Source organism: Ambystoma mexicanum, chromosome 2p (genome assembly GCF_040938575.1).
Source record: "Ambystoma mexicanum isolate Mex_15411 chromosome 2p, UKY_AmexF1_1, whole genome shotgun sequence".
Classification (NCBI taxonomy): Eukaryota; Metazoa; Chordata; class Amphibia; order Caudata; family Ambystomatidae; genus Ambystoma; species Ambystoma mexicanum.
The window spans coordinates 721,629,468-721,645,147 of NC_090923.1; the positions used below are offsets into that span (position 1 = coordinate 721,629,468).

General features: G+C 45.5%; 1 protein-coding gene across 8 annotated transcripts in view; it reads right to left on the minus strand.

Annotated features, from left to right (window-relative positions):
* Window positions 1-15,680, minus strand: part of RYR1 (ryanodine receptor 1) — a 946,449-nt gene that overhangs the window by 309,685 nt on the left and 621,084 nt on the right. For all 8 annotated transcript variants that reach the window (XM_069644325.1, XM_069644324.1, XM_069644319.1 and 5 more), the window contains one exon: window positions 479-591. In XM_069644325.1, coding sequence (XP_069500426.1) covers window positions 479-591 — 113 coding nt within the window. The remainder of the gene's footprint in view (window positions 1-478; window positions 592-15,680) is intronic.

Sequence of the window (15,680 nt, forward strand, 5' to 3'; positions counted from 1 at the left end):
GAGCGAAAGCATTAAAGAGAAGGAAAGTGACAACAGAGGTGAACAGGCACGAGCAAACAACAGCAACTGCGAGGGGACGAAAGAAAGCAGTAGCAGAGGAGAGACGCGATAGAACAGCGAAGAAGGAAAAGGCACTGTACAAGAGAGGAGTAAAGGGACAGCAGAGACGAGCCAGAACAAGAGAAGAGGGTAGAGACGGTGTTCTGGGCGACTGAGACAGAAAAGGGCGAGAACCGAATAGCCAGGATCAGTGGTGTCGCCAGGAATCACATTTAGGAGGGGCACAGAGGGGGCCAAAGACAAAGTAGAGGGGCACAGAGAAAAATATTGGGAGAACATGGTCACTGCTCATTTTAGGTAGGGTGGGATCATGGGGGGGGGGGCACAGGGTTTTCACTGGGGGAGGGGGGCCGAAATGGATGTATCGAAAGAACAGGGGGGGGGGGCGCAAGCGCAGGGAGGTTAACCACAACTTTACCTCGGAAGGTTATACAGCGGGGTCATCCGGAAGCAGGCCACCACTGCACGCCTCCTCTGCTTGGACAGCAACTTGTGCCAGACGGCTTTCTTGGACTTGAATGGATGCTCCGTCTGCAAAGAGTAAGGGATGACAAAAGATTATGTGGGAAGTCAGGGAGCCAGAAAGTAGAACAGTGTGCGGGAGGGTAGGGGTACATGAGCCAAAGGAAGTGAACGAGGGGAATTTGGGCAAGAGATTAGAATATAGGCGAGTGAAAAAAGGGAAACAAGGGGCAGGGAGACAGAAGGTAGAAGCAGTGTGCAGAATAGATAAAGAGCAAGAGAAGTGAGGGCAATGGGTACAGTCCGTATATATATATATATATATATCTATGTGTGTGTGTGTATATATAATATAAGGGAGTTGAGAAGGTGAAAGAATAGGGAGAAATGATTCCAAAGGAAGACCGGGTAATGTGCAAGGAAGAGGGGAATACAAAGGAGAATTGAGGGCGGGACAAAAGAGGAAGAGCCAGGGAAAACATTAAAGGGGGTGAGGGATTGTGAGATAGAGAGAAAGAAAGAGAGATAGCGAAAGAACGGTGTAAGTAAGACGAAGATAGCGAGGAAGGGAATTATTTAGAACCACTAGATCAGAGTAACATTCACGGCTCATTCCACGAATCAAACAGCCTGACTGGAAAAACCATCAACCCAACGCTACCGCCGTTGTTCGATGTACGTCGGGCACTACTGTCTCTGGTCGTTCGGACACACCTCCAGCACAGTAGGCAAAACATGCTTTATGTAATCAATGGACGCAACCTGACAGTGTATCTGTTTCTAATGTCATTTACAAGTGCTCTGTGAGCGAGGAGCTACTCTTGTGAGTACCTGACGTTTCATGGGAAGAAGGGAATGTTATTCTTCTAGAGACATCACTTTCATTCATCCCTCACTTAGCCTTTTCTCTTTGCCAACAGACACCAAACACCAGAAGGCCACAACTATTCATACAATGTTTATATCAGAATCCAGATCACAGCATCCTCACTGCCCGGCACACGATGCTCCCCTCCGCACACATATTCCGAAATGCATGCATTAATCACAAAAGCCAAGCGAGCTTGTATCTTCCCTCTCTCCAAACTAATCACCCCGATTCCACACTCGTTTTAGTTTGAGCTATTAGGTGGCGCTTTAATCCTCAAATATTGCATTAGATAATATATAGGGAGAAATGGCATCTGGAGAAGGACACAAAGCTTGTAGGTGTTGTTTGGCTACTTACCCAACCCTGGACTGCCCATGGCCATGCTAATCCTCATGGCCATTCCCACCCAGTTCCTGCACCTGCCTTGCCCTCCCAAAACACCTTCTCATGGGAACTCTTTGAGCTCGCTTTAGTCAAGCCCAACCATCAAACTTTGCACTCAAAGTGCCTGCCAGTGGTTTTTCAAATCAGTCTTCTGAAAGTGACTTTTGTTTTGGAGAGTTGTAGACATGCTGCTGCTGTAATAAAAATGTCTTAATCAGATCTGCCTTCAGCCACTCGATTTATAAGCTATATGAATCCCTGTTAAAATCAGCATTTGCAAAGCCAACAGTTTTGGCTTTTGTATCAGTATTAGGCATTTGCAAGACACTGCTACCACTACGGCTAAGCCCCAACTGTTCTCATTGTCATTGTTTGTTTACAGATGCCAGAGCGCCTTGATAACATGCAAAGTGCATTGAGACCATGCAAATTGCAGTGTAGCACAGTTTAAAACCCAGTAACATTACATACCTGCTGAGCTCCGGAGAAGAAGTTATTCCTGTTGAACTCGCTAGATTATACCATTTGAAAGACCTATGGGCCACAGTACAGTCCTTTTACCGTCTGGTCAGATGAATAGCGAATGTATCCACCGGGCAGAATAAACACGAGGAGTGGTAACTGCTGGACCCATATGCACGCCACTTACCTTAGTGCTTTTCTTAACAGTGGTTGTGGGCTTCCCGAACCCTTTCCCTTCCCAGAGAAAGTTTAGACCACATGTTTGTCAAGTGTTGGCAATAAAAGGCCGTAGGATTTTATTGTTACAGATATGGTTATGGAAACAATAACAATAATCACATATCCTAATAATATCATACTTTTGGGCACCGGGTCCTGAGGTTACCCCCTCTGGCCCGTGCCGCCTTCTTGTCCCACGACGTGTTGTGGTCACCGTACAGTGTCCTGTATTTCTCTTCCTTGTTCTTCTCCCTTCTTTTCTAGGGTGTGAGGGCTTTGAGGAAAAGAAGAAAGAGAGTGGAGGATGCTGACAGCGAACCTCCTGACCGTTTGGGTCCCAATTCAGGGTCCACAGACAGTTTGTATTTTTCTGTGAGCTGAGGAGCTCTTATATAGAACCCTGGGGTAGCCCTGGATCTTTGATGTGTAGCTGTGGGGGTTAGCCCAGCCCCCATGCAGACAGTAGCTGACTCTATGTCCCCCCAAGGGGGAGGACAGATCTTTGTACTCCTTCCTGCCTGCTGCTGGTTTCCTCATGGTGCTTAGCACCCTGTTGCTTTGTGGAAGGGTGAGGTGTTGTTCACAACTCACCCTTCCTGCGCTTTGTAGTGAGGAGAGACTGCGTGTCTCTGTGTTGTCGGGGAGAGTGGCGCAGTCTTTGGGGGAAGATAGCTGCCCCTCTCCCAGGCTTGCCGGATGGTACCAGTAGTTAACCTGCCTCGCTTTGGGTGGCCCTGCAGCATTGCCCATAACTGCCGGACCCATATGCACGCCACTTACCTTAGTGCTTTTCGTAACGGTGGTTGTGGGCTGCCCGAACCCTTTGCCTCCCCAGAGAAAGGTTAGACCACACGTTTGTCAAGTGTTGGCAATAAAAGGCCGTAGGATTTTATTGTTACAGATATGGTTATGGAAACAATAACAATAATCGCATATCCTAATAATATCATACTTTTGGGCACCGGGTCCTGAGGTTACCCCCTCTGGCCCGTGCCGCCACAACCTGGATGGGTTACCGGCAGTCCAGGTTTCCCCCAAAAACTGTTGCTTGCTTTGTCCTAGCTGCCTTGTCTGTTCCCCTTAGTTTGGCTATTCCTTTGATCGTGCCTGAGCAGTGCTTAATATGGCCCAGTTTGGGGGAGCCTTATGGCCCATAAGCTGTCTCTGTTTTTATACTTTGATTCCCAATTTATGTTAGTGTTTTGCGCATGTTTCCGAGGAGCCCTGCTTGGTTCCCCTGATTTCCAGTGTTTTGCTCATACGTCCAAACAGTTAAAGTGATCTGCTAGCTTGGCTGCTTACTGGCCCCGGCCTTTGTGGGTGAATTGCATACATGCCAACCCTCCCGATTTATGCGGGAGACTCCCAATTTTTTCATTACAAACAGTGCTATTTTTTACTGTCTCCCCAATGCATTCCTATAGAGAAAATGCATTCTCCCGATTTCGGTGTGGAAATCTCCCTCTTCGGGGCTTCGGAATGTTGGCATGTCTGGCATTGGCCTGTATAGCTATAAAAAACTTTATAGTTTTGGGCTAGTGGAAGCGTGGCCCCAGCCCTTTGTGGCGTTGAACTGGTTATTTATTAAAAACGTTACGTTTTGGGCTTCTAGAAGCGTAGCCACAGCCCTATGTAGCGTTGGCCTGATTATTTATCTTAAAAAACTTTTATTGAGTTTTTGAACGCTTTTTAGAAGCGGGGCCTCGGCCTTTGCAGCGTTTAGCCTGTTTGTCTGTGCTGTGAGGTGTTCTGTCCACCCGGGGTGGATTTGTGAACAGGGGTAGGGGAGCCCTGGAAGTAATTGCTCAAATTGGACCCTGTGACGTGTTTCCAACGGTTGAGGCACCTTTATCTTATATGTGAGGGTAACTCTCCCCTGTGCCCCGAGGGTTGGTAACCATTGTGGAGTTTCCCGGGTTTTCTAAGGGACGGTCCACCCTTGTTATACTCTTCTTTGTTAACAAAAGATTGCATTGTATCTGCCTTTAAGCTCCAAGCTACATTGTAGCTCCCTGGCCCTCGCCCTCGGGCGTCTGTTGGCCTGTTGTATGGTGCTATGTGGGGCTTTTTCCCCTCTGCTTTCTAATTTTGTTGAACCTGTTTCCCAGTTCCGTGTTTGCTTGTAGCACTCTGGCTCCCACCGTCAGGCGTTGGCCTGTTGTGCTGTGTGGTGTTCCTTCCACACTGCTTATTAGTTTAGTTTGAAACCATTTTCAGGTTATGTGCTATTTATCGCACCCTGGCACCGGCCTTCTGGCGTTGGCCTGTTGTGCTATGTGATGTTTTTTCCCCACTGCATCCTGAATTTGTTGAACCCGTTTTCAGGTTCCTTGTTACTTGCAGCACTTTGGCCTCGGCCCTTGGGCGTCGGCCTGTTTTGTTGTGTAGTGTTTATTCCCCACTGTTTATTATTTTTGTAGGACCAGTTCTTGGGTTCAGTGCTACTTGCAGTTTTTAGGCCTCAGCCCTCGGTTGCTTGGATTTATGCTTTCTTCTATTTCTCGCTTTTATTTTCCTATGTGTATTTTTGCTGCCTGGTAGGCTGTGTCACCTTATTCTCTGGCATCTTGATGTACTGTCCGCCTGACTTGTGATGCTACCCATGTGTTAATGGTCTTTTCTTGTGTCTTACAACATACACCTTTTTCTCTTGTATGTTCTGCTACCTCTTGTTTTCCTTCTCTATTCCGTTCTTGAAAAACATGCATCACATGTTTTGTTTTTGTTATTTATATGGCGCTACGGACCCTCAGGCATCTGAGCGCTGCAAATTTTCCCACGGTGTGTGGTGCTCATTTATCGACCTTGGAGACAATGAAAGGCTGATTTCGGCCCTGCCGGGGTTCGACCCTACATCAGCAGGCTCTGCCCTGATGTCAAAGTGGACGCTCTACTTGCTGCGCTATCTGACTCACTGTACCGTTTTGGAGGGTGTGACTATATTTTGGAAATATATCCTCTATCTGTGCCTTGGCTGCCCTTAGCGGCAAGCCTGGGTTTTTATTCTGGCCCCTGGTTTGTGCTTGTTTGTCCTGTTACCTGTGTTGCTGCTGTTTCTGCTCCAGTCTCGGCCACCTCAAGCCGCTGGGGAAACTGGCCATCCGCTTGAGTACTACCTGCACGTTGCGGGGGTCCTGATGGGCTGGAACCCTTCTCGTTTGTTGGCACCTTAGTTTCTGGGTTTTTGTTGTAATCATTCGGCTCTCACTCTGGTTATGCATATTTATTATTGCCCCTGAGAGGTGGCGATAGTTGTGCTAAATGCCCCGGCTCTGTCTTTCTGTGCGGGTTTGCCATATTAGACGGATACATCTTTTGATTTTGGGAGGCTGTTGGGCTGTGTTTGGTATGGGCTGGACTGGGCTCTGGAACCAACCTCTCGTGTGAGTTTGTAAGCTGCAAAACTCTCTCCTTGCTATGTTACCTGACTGTTAGGTTGTCTGTCCTGTCCTAGCTGCTTGTTTCCGCTCTTTGAACTGTCTGTGGGGCTGGCTTGCTGTTCGTCTGCCTGCATGTGTGTGTCTTTGGGGACCCTGGCTGGTTGGATGACCATTGGTGGGTGTGCAGAATCTGTGTCTTCTGGTGCCCAGTGGGGTTGCTATCTTACTTACCTTGCCGTGGTGACTTTGGTGTCATCGCCCCTCCTTCACCTGGCACCTTACAGCTAGCCCCCGATGTCCTGAATGCTTCTGTGTTCTTTTGCCGTATTGTTGTTGCCCCCTTCCGTGCCTGTGGTCTGGATCTGTTGCACTACTTCAGTAGTGTTGTTGCAACTGGGTCCACTGAGTACAGGTTTTCTTTAGTTGTGTGTTGTTTTGGACCCTGTTTCAGGGTTCTGTGTTTATTCTGCGTACACAGAAATATTTGGCAAGCTCCGTTTTGGATACCTGGATTTAGTTGGAGATCCCTTTCAGCGGGTTCTTTTTTATGGCCTTTGTTTCAGGCTGATGCTGTTACACATTTGCTTGTGTGTTGTCTCTGCCAGGCTTCAAAATGCACCAGTATGCTCTGTCCGAGGTGTACAACATTTTTAGTGCTTATGCTGGCTTTTGTACGAGTGGTTTCACAATTCGTTCTTGAGGTCCAAGGTATCATCATGTCCATTGCTCTACTCTCAAACTTCCTGTATTATGAGGGAGGCTTGTGTTTTAGGTGCTGCCTGTGCTGCAACACTTTGGCAATTCGAGAAATTGCCATGTTTGTTGGTAATTTGGCTTGTTGCGTGCTGTCCATGGCCTACCCCTGTTGTTGGGTGGCATGTTCCACGCCTTGCTGTGCCCTGTATCAGGCTACTGGGTTGTAGATATAAACTTGTCTCATGGCTGGTTACACTGATTTGTAGTGTTTGTGCAAGAAAACATGATCCTTGTGTGATTATTCTTGGTCTGAATATCGGGTTTGCCCTTCGTCTGTCAATTTTGCTTTCCTTTGTCTGTGGGTGGCTTGCCCCCGCCATGTTGTTACTGATCGACCCCTGGTCTGACTGTTGCGTTATTGGGCAACCCCCTAGCTCTTTTAGGTGAAAGGTTTTGGGTTGCCGCTACTGGTCATGCTTCCAGCTTTCTCAAATGGGGCGCATGGTAGCCGGTGTTGCCCCCTTTTGTAGTGAAGTTTGTGTGCTACTCTGTATATGGCGACTGTTGCTGCTATTTTTTCCCACATAAAAACAAGTGCGATAGTTTTTTATGGATGGTTGCCCCTCACCATCTTGCTCTGGGGCAGTGGGGGCCACGGCAAATATTAAACAGTATTTGCATTTATGTACCCTGCCAGGATTTGAAACTGCAACCAAGGGTTCTGTACTGATGTCCATGAGCGCTATACTCACTGCGCTTATCTGATCAGAGATTAGAAACATGTTTGTCACCCGGCTGGTAACTGATATGCTGCACCCCGTATCAGGGTGTTATTCAGAGCTTTTACCGTGTTTAATTTCCGAGAGACATGGGAGATGTTTCTCTCTACTCTCTAACTGATGCGCCCTTGGGAAGCTTGTTTTTTGCTCGTGCAGGTGTGTGCTTCTTTCATCCTTGCGTTCGAAGTATTCAACTTCTTTTGGCTTGCTGCTTGCAGTCCCGCAGGCTTGCCTTGTTTCATTATGTGGTATTGCTTGTCTTGGTGTCTGGTGGGTAGAATTGGAATTGGTGTTGGTATTGTTGCGGGTGGCAGGGGATTTGCAATGATGTCGGGTTCCAGTGGTATGCTGGGGTTTGTTGGCCCGGTCCCGCCTGGAGGGAGTTGTTTTTCACCCCTAAATTCGAGCAATAATTGTTGCATTTCACTCATGTTTTCGTATAATTTTGAGAGTTTTTTTGTTTTTGTTACCTTTTCCCCTGCCCTCTGTTGACTTCCTTTTCTTTGGTGGTGGTTCGTCCTCCTGGCCGGGTGGCATGGGCACCCCTTCTTTTGGTAGGCCATGCATGTTTTCTCCGACCCAGGCCCAGCCATAATATTCAGCTGCCTCAATTGCTGCTAGCAGGTGAGGTGATTTGGGTTTCTGAATGAAAATCCTTTTTTCCCCCTTTGTATTTGTGCTGAAAAAATGAACAATCTATTCACAATTGGCTTGTTGCTCCATGCAAATGAAAATATATGCAAAAAATTATGTTGTTGCCCGTTTTGGGTAACTGCTGATGCTGTGCCTGTATGCTTCCAACTCTATGTTCTTTGCGCCGACTGTTTAGAAAAATGCATTTATCTGTGCTTTTGTATGCTCATTAAATTGTAGCCTGGCAGATATAACTCAAATTTTTATTTGCCCCTTACTTTGCGCACGCCTAAAAGGTTTATTGCAGCATGACACGTGGGTCTACAAGTGCTTTTTACTTTTTGCTCATTCGAAATTTAAAAAACACACCTCCTTGAAGGATCCGAACTCACGACCTTGTGATCTCGGCCACTGTTTGCTTGGCTCTATGCCACTCTGTCATCCCTCGTTTTTGTGAGCTCAAATAGGCTTTTGCATGGGTGAGCTCGATAGAGCAGGACAATGTAAAGCTTGTGATGTATTTGTCAATTATTTTAATACCCTTTTGGATGAGGTGACCTCGATAAAGCCGGGCAATGTAAAGCATGCAATGTATTCGTCAAATGCTTCACAATGTACTTTTTACATAAATAATTCCCCCGCGGTTGTCCGACTCGTAAAGTACATGTTTAAAATGAATCCTTTTGTTCGTGCGTAGCTTGAAAAGAAATGCGGGTCGATGTCTGCAGGAAGCTCCTTGTTTGGCCAGCTGCTAAAGGGATGTTTTCATTAGATTCTACACTGTTTGCCTCGCAACCCGGCGCAGGGGCTCACTTACTTGATGAGGTGAAATTGACACGCTGCCTGCATCTGGCTGCTTTGTTTTTCTTTCTTCCGCTCGATCGGCCACGATACAACGCCCTGCTCTCTGGCTTGCCGTGCGCTCCTGCTTGGGCTCCCTGTGTCCTCCTTTCACCGCTCTCCTGCCCAGGAGCACCTTTCTGAACAGGACAATGTTCGGGAAGGAAAAAAGACGCTGCGGTTGCAGTAAACCTTTGATAGAAAGGGAAATGCTGAGCAAACAGCGCTTCTAAAGTGGGAAAGAAGAGAGAGTGGAGGACGCTGAGTGAAGAGCGAACCTCCTGACTGTTGGGTCCCGGTTCAGGGTCCACAGACAGTTTGTATTTTCCTGTGAGCTGAGGAGCTCTTATATAAGACCCAGAGGTAGCCCTAGGTCTTTGATGTGTAGCTGTGGGGGCTGGCCCAACCGCCAGGCTGGCAGTAGCTGACTGTCTGGCCCCCCGAGGGAGAGGGCAGGTGCTGTACTCCTTCCTGCCTGCTGCTGGTCTCCTCATGGTGCTTAGCACCCTGTTGCTTTGTGGAATGGTGAGGTGTGAGAGGGGAGCAGGCTTGGGGGGAAGATAGCTGCCCCTCTCCCAGGCTTGTCGGATGGTACCAGTAGTTACCCTGCCTCGCTTTGGGCGGCCCTGCAGCACTGCCCATACTACAAACACTGAAAGGCCTCTTTTCCCTCCTCCTAGTGAGTGATATGACCACCTTTATCCCTTGTTGTTACTTCTTGGCAGGGTATTAGCTTAAGGCGGAGTTTGTTGTAACCCAAACACTGGCTCAACTTTGGAGGCAAATTGCAAATATAAAGCGTAGATTCTCAGCTTTGAAAGAGGTGTTCACAGACACGCTAGCCATGGTGCTGTAAAGCTCCCCCACGCCCCCCCACTGCCTACTCAATGAAAGTTGCTTAGCGGGTACAAATGCCCTGTCCAGGGTGCTCACAATCAAGCACTTTCTCTCCCTTGGCCTAGGTTAAGCTGTGTGTGTGGGCTCTATACAGGGTGCTGATAGGACGCCTTCCATCCAATCATTGACCACCTGCACTCCGAGCTGGACCGAGTGAAATAAGGCAGGACAACACTGCACAATTACTACACCTTTTTATACATGTCACTTGACAGCAGCAATGGTAATCCCACATAAAAACAAATGACAAAATAACGAGGCTGAAAACACAAGAGTTTTTTTGAACAAATTTCTCGATTTTTTGTGTGCACTTTTTAAAGCAAAAAATATGTGGATGGTGGGGTAAAGGAATACAATAAGGAAGGGGCAGGGCTTTGAGTGGTATTACATTTTGAGGGGGACTCTCGTTAGGGGTGTAGCCTAAGTTTGTGATTACTTACGCAACGCCCCCCCGAACGAGAGCCTCCCCCGAACGAGAGCCTCCCCCTCACATAAAGGAGGGTGGGGGCGGGACAGGAAAAAGAGGAGCTGGGGAGCACTGGCATTATTACCTTTGATGCACCCAACCTTTCCTTTTAAATAAAAGACGGGGCTGGGTGCACCAAACGTGTGACACCAGTGTGCCCCAGCTCTCGTGCAGCGGGCAGCCCTTTCATTCAAGGAGCTAGACTCCTTGAATGAAAGGTCTGCCTGCTGCTGATGTCTTCGTACTCTGAAACAGGTGGGGGACTGGACTGCCCAGCTCCCCTTTTGTTGAAGAGTAAATAGTCATCACCCAGCATGAAGTCATCACCCAGCGAAAGGTCTTCATGCTGGGTGATGACTATTTCAGAGTACATAGACATCAGGTAGCCCACACTGCATGGTTACACCTGCTTCTTGCAGGTATCAGTACTTCAGTTTATAAACAAACAGAAAAGGCATTTCTTTTTTTTTTTTTAGTGCAAAAAACAAAAAGGCATTTTCGAAATTCGACCATAAAAACCTCGCCCTTTTTAGCATTGTTATTTTAAATTTGGTATTTCAATGTAGAACCCCTTGTTTTAGAAACTACAAAGAGAACATGTCGTGGTATAGGACTTTTTGTTAGTTCGCACTTAGCTGAGTTGATTCCCAGTAATCTTTTGGCTGCTATCTCTAGGATTTCATTAATATATCCGACTGTGGGTCTTGCGGCCATGTCTACTCGGAAAAAACAGTATGATAATCCTATACCCGAGATTATGAAATGTGTTCAGAAACCTCTTCACTTTCTGTCTTCCAGAATCTGGGAATCTGGTGACAGGGTATCCTTGGCATCTGTTAACTTATGTAGCAGTGACTTCCCTCTGGCAACTAGGACTGTTTTAAAAAGTATGAAAAGTATGAAAGCATTTCTTTCCTCGGGATACAGTTCAGTGACTGGTGGTCGTACATAATTGCTCCCCTCTTTCCACTCCCCAGATGTTCTGCCATTAGCGATGTAAAAGGACTTATTAACTCAAGATGAATCGTTCCTTGGTAATGTTGGTAATGTTGGTAATGATACTCTCATAACTGTATCGGTTCTGTTGCATCGTAAAATGACCCGTCGGCCCATACACCGTGCACACTGGTGTTTGCTTGAGCTACTTCATGTAGTGTATTACTTTAAGGAGAATATTTTACGCATTAGTTATATATACTGTAGCAGGGGCACCTCAAACACAAGCTTCTGCGCATAGCATAGCTTGTGTATGGGGTGTCGCTGACACGCGATAGCAGAAAACAGGGTGAGATGGGTAGGAGGGCTTGAAGAAACAAGTAAGTTGGACAGTACCAGGCAGCCCACTGTACAATTTGACTTACATTACTGCACATTATATTACCAGAGAGGAGTGCTATCTCAAGTGCATTCTTGGGGGTAGAGACAGCGGTAGAGCCCTTGCTGTCGTATCCTTTGTTTGAACACAGACACTTTGGCCTGAACACCTTTTTAAAACACGACCGCCGGTGTGCAATGCCGAGCAGAGTGCTAGCCGGGCTGTGGAAGTCGACCAGAGTAGAAGCTACCTTCCCTAGAGATTTGGCATCACATCAAAAACGTGAGTCACAATTTAGCTTTGAAACCATTCTATGCACTGACCTGTAAAATGTATGCTCTAAGAAGCACGAATCCTGTGACTCCTGTTCTATCCCGTGAGTCTGCAGAGCCTGTGATTTTACACTCACTATGACCTAAACCGTCTTATGTGGCAGTGGCAGGGATTGAGCCTTCAGGGTCCCCAAAACAACATAACAAATATGGGAGAAAACTGCCTGTGTCTGGGGTCTGCAACCTTTGGCTCTCCAGATGTTTTGGACTACAATTTCCATGATATATGGCTATTAACTATGCTGTTTAGGGAGGATGGGAGTTGTAGTCCAAAACACCTGGAGAAGCCATGGTTGCAGACTATGTCCACACACGGCAAAATTACCACTTATTTACATAAGGTGGGCGATAACATCTCTCGCAGAGTTATTTCCAGTGGAAAACGTTGTGGATGTTCTGGATACCCAATTATCTCAAGAGGCAGACCAGAGTTCTAAAAAAGATCTTCCCACATTTCTAACAACGTTTGCTGCAAGTTTGCAATCTGGTTGAAAACGAGTTTGATCCCTTAGCTGACTATTAGATCTCTGCCTCTAAAAGAGAGGAAAACCTTGCAGAGTCACCTAATTTGTTTAGCTCAGGCCACGGTAACCTTGCCAGATCCTTCTAGCCCTCTAAGTTTTCCCATGAACCCTCATCCTCTCATCTACATTCTCCGCAAATTATAAAACCCACAGGGGAACAAACAACCTTGGGTCAGGCCCCACTCTCGGCTCTAAACCTGTTTTAAAAAATGTCCTCTTTGGTAAACACACTCATAAACACATCCTAAATATTTCCAGATGTTCCGATTTCCTCTTTGGTAAACTTGCTGAACCTCCATCATTTATTATAAAGAAAGTTATTCATTAAACACCAAATGCAATGTGAATCCCCATGCACAGTTAGATGCATTACATCCCATGATGGTTTTTGGGCCTTTTTGTAAAAATATTTAGGAAATTTTTATGAGTGTGTTTAGCTCAACGACCCAGTCTCTTAATCCATTACACAATTTTTTCTTAACAGTGCAGTGTTCCTGCCCATTCCGAACATGCCTTTGTTATATATTACTGAACAGTAACTAACTAGATTATCTCGAAGCTAACTAGTTGTAATATCTAAAGGCGTCATTTGTTTTTGAGGAACTATCTTATTATGTAAAGTTTATGAGGTATGCAATGTACCAGGATACCCTCATTTAAATGTAGACTTGTTTGCGATGCTGCTTTTTAATTATGAGTAGTAGCCCCAGCAACAAAGAATACACGTTACAGGCAATTAAGCGGTTCTTGCTTTTTTTTTTTAAATTGTGTTTGGTTTACTATCACAAGAGTTTCAACCTTTACAAATTTCTTGAATTTTTACCAATATTATAGATACAAAATTTCTAAAATACAGCAAAACGCTTAAAACAATTTGTTTAAAGAAAGAAAAAAGAGAGAAAGGAAAAATAAAAAGATAACAGTCCTGTTTCTTTCATGTCTTTTTCATACCCAGTACTCTTACCCCTCTTTCCAGCTTTACATTTCTACAAAGAGATGCTCAGTCAATGCCTCGCTCCAGAAAAGGAAGACACCAGCTATCTGTTGTAAGAATATCAGAAGGCGTCTTTCTGAAGCAGTGAGGTCCTTGCCACAGGAGTGGGTGGGGGTATCGTCACTATGTTTTTCTTTTCTTTTTTCTTTATTTGTGTTATGGTTTAATAAAACCTTGCACAATATACAACACAATACAAATATCATATAATATAAAAATCATGCATGTTGAAATAAATGTTTCCAAAAGTGTGTTGCAAATAGTTAAATTCATCCTTAATAATGTTCTTGAACTTTTAAACGTCTGCTATACATTTTATTACTGTAATACATATAGTCAAAGATTCACTGCCTAATCATCTTATGTGGCATGTACCTAAATCGCCCTAAAAATTTCCTAAAATAATTAGATGGCTTGGATTGGCGGGAAAGACAATTCATTATTATATATCCTTATTCTACAGATTGCCCAGGTGGGGGGATCTCCACACAGAACTGTGTCTAGTTAAAGGAGCCAGTATTCTGCCAATTGTTCTAACCAACTGCTTTCCTCTTATATCTATTGTTGGTTTCCTTTAGGAACTGATTTGTGTGACATTAAACCGTACAGTTGATGCACTTTAAAGAGATCTAATAGTAATTGTGGTACCACGTAGAACTGTATATTTGCCATTATAGATAACCGAGTACAAAGTGAGTTATTGTGATATTGTATATAAACTTGAATATTCATTATATAAAGACTGTGTTTTAACTAATACAGTGTGCAGACATTCCTTTGTGGGTGCTTGGGGACTACACTGTACTTAAGAACCAGCCTGCATCACCTCCTGAGAAGCTAGGCCTTGATTGCTCGATCATGTACCAATAATAGAGAATCTTGGCTGGGGTCCTCTGTGCCTCTCCTCTACCATATAGAGAGCGGAAGTACAGACCCCCCCTCCAGTCTTTACAGCCTCGTCACCGGAAGGCAGCCGCACTGGTCCATTCATCCTCGGAAGCGTCACTTACCTGCCTCTGGCTGTCTCTCTCTCCATCCCCAGGCAACCTGCTGCAAGCAGGTGCTTCTCAGCTGTGCACTATAAGTGTGCACAGTGTTCACCAGGGTTCAGTCTTTCTTGTCTCTTTACCTCTGATTTTATTATTGTTTTTTTTTCCCTAAATGGGGTGCAGCAATCCCACCTTTGTCGCCACTTATCCTGTTGCAATCTATGTTGCCCCTTAGCATGGGCCTCTAGGTCCCAGCGTGTGCTGCGCTGGAATGAGGGCACACAGAGCCGAGAATAACGTGCTCTCTTTATTCATTCACATTCTGCCGTGAACGCAGCAAATCCCCTTTTGTACATGCGCAATCATGTGCAGGTCTTATTGCTTCCTTCCGGCATGATGAGGCTCCTCGTCACGCCAGGTGAACCGTGTCCGTGCGGGACACGACAGGCGAAGGAAGCCCCATACTCGAAATCATTCAGAATACCTGACTTTCCTGCAATGTTACAAGCCCACTTAACATCAAAAGAGGTCGCGCATCTGAAACAGTTTCATAGTGTTTTTTGAAGCATAATGCTGACCGAAAAGAGGGAACACACATCTTTAAAGTGGTAGTTCAATCTCCAAATGAAATGCGTGTGCCTAATTTTGTTTCTGCAGAGAAACTGACTCCTTGTAACATACTGAATACTTTCATAGCAGTCGTAGAAGTTGCTGAAGTCAAACAGAGAGTAGTAGTAGCAGTTGCCTAAAATGAAAAGTCGCAGTAGTAGAAGTATTAGCGCTGTGGTTGTCGATTTAGCAGAAGTAAAATGTGGGACAAGCGAGCCTGCTCTCACAGTATCAGTGGCAGAAGGTAGTTGCTAGAGATACAGCAAGCCCTAAGAAGAAGCATCCTGACAACTGTATTCAAACACGTTGCAGAAGATACAAAAAGAAGAGTTGTGGCTAAGCAGAAGTGATACTTTCGTATTAAACTTTACCCATTCTTTCCTGGAAGGAGGTTATCCAGGAATACCATTGGTGCTGTTGTTTTCTTTGTGGAACTTGCAAAGGGAATCTTTCCATCATGCAACAAAGGAATGCTACCAGTGGAATTTTGTTTGTGTGAACTTTTGTTTCTTTAGAACTTTTCAAGACTTGATTTAAGACTTTCTTTTCCTTGTAGAAAATTTACTTTGGGACATTCCTGGGAGAGCAAGATCTGCCAAGGACAAGTGGAAGTCATCCAAGACTCTGGTTATTTGGTAACCTTTTATTTATATTTGAATGTTTCTTTGTTTAGTGGGAGGGTTTTTGTGTATGCTAGGAGGTTTTCCATTAGATCCTAGAATAGGAGGGATTCCCCTGGTAGAGTAGGTTTAGTTACGGTTTATTTTT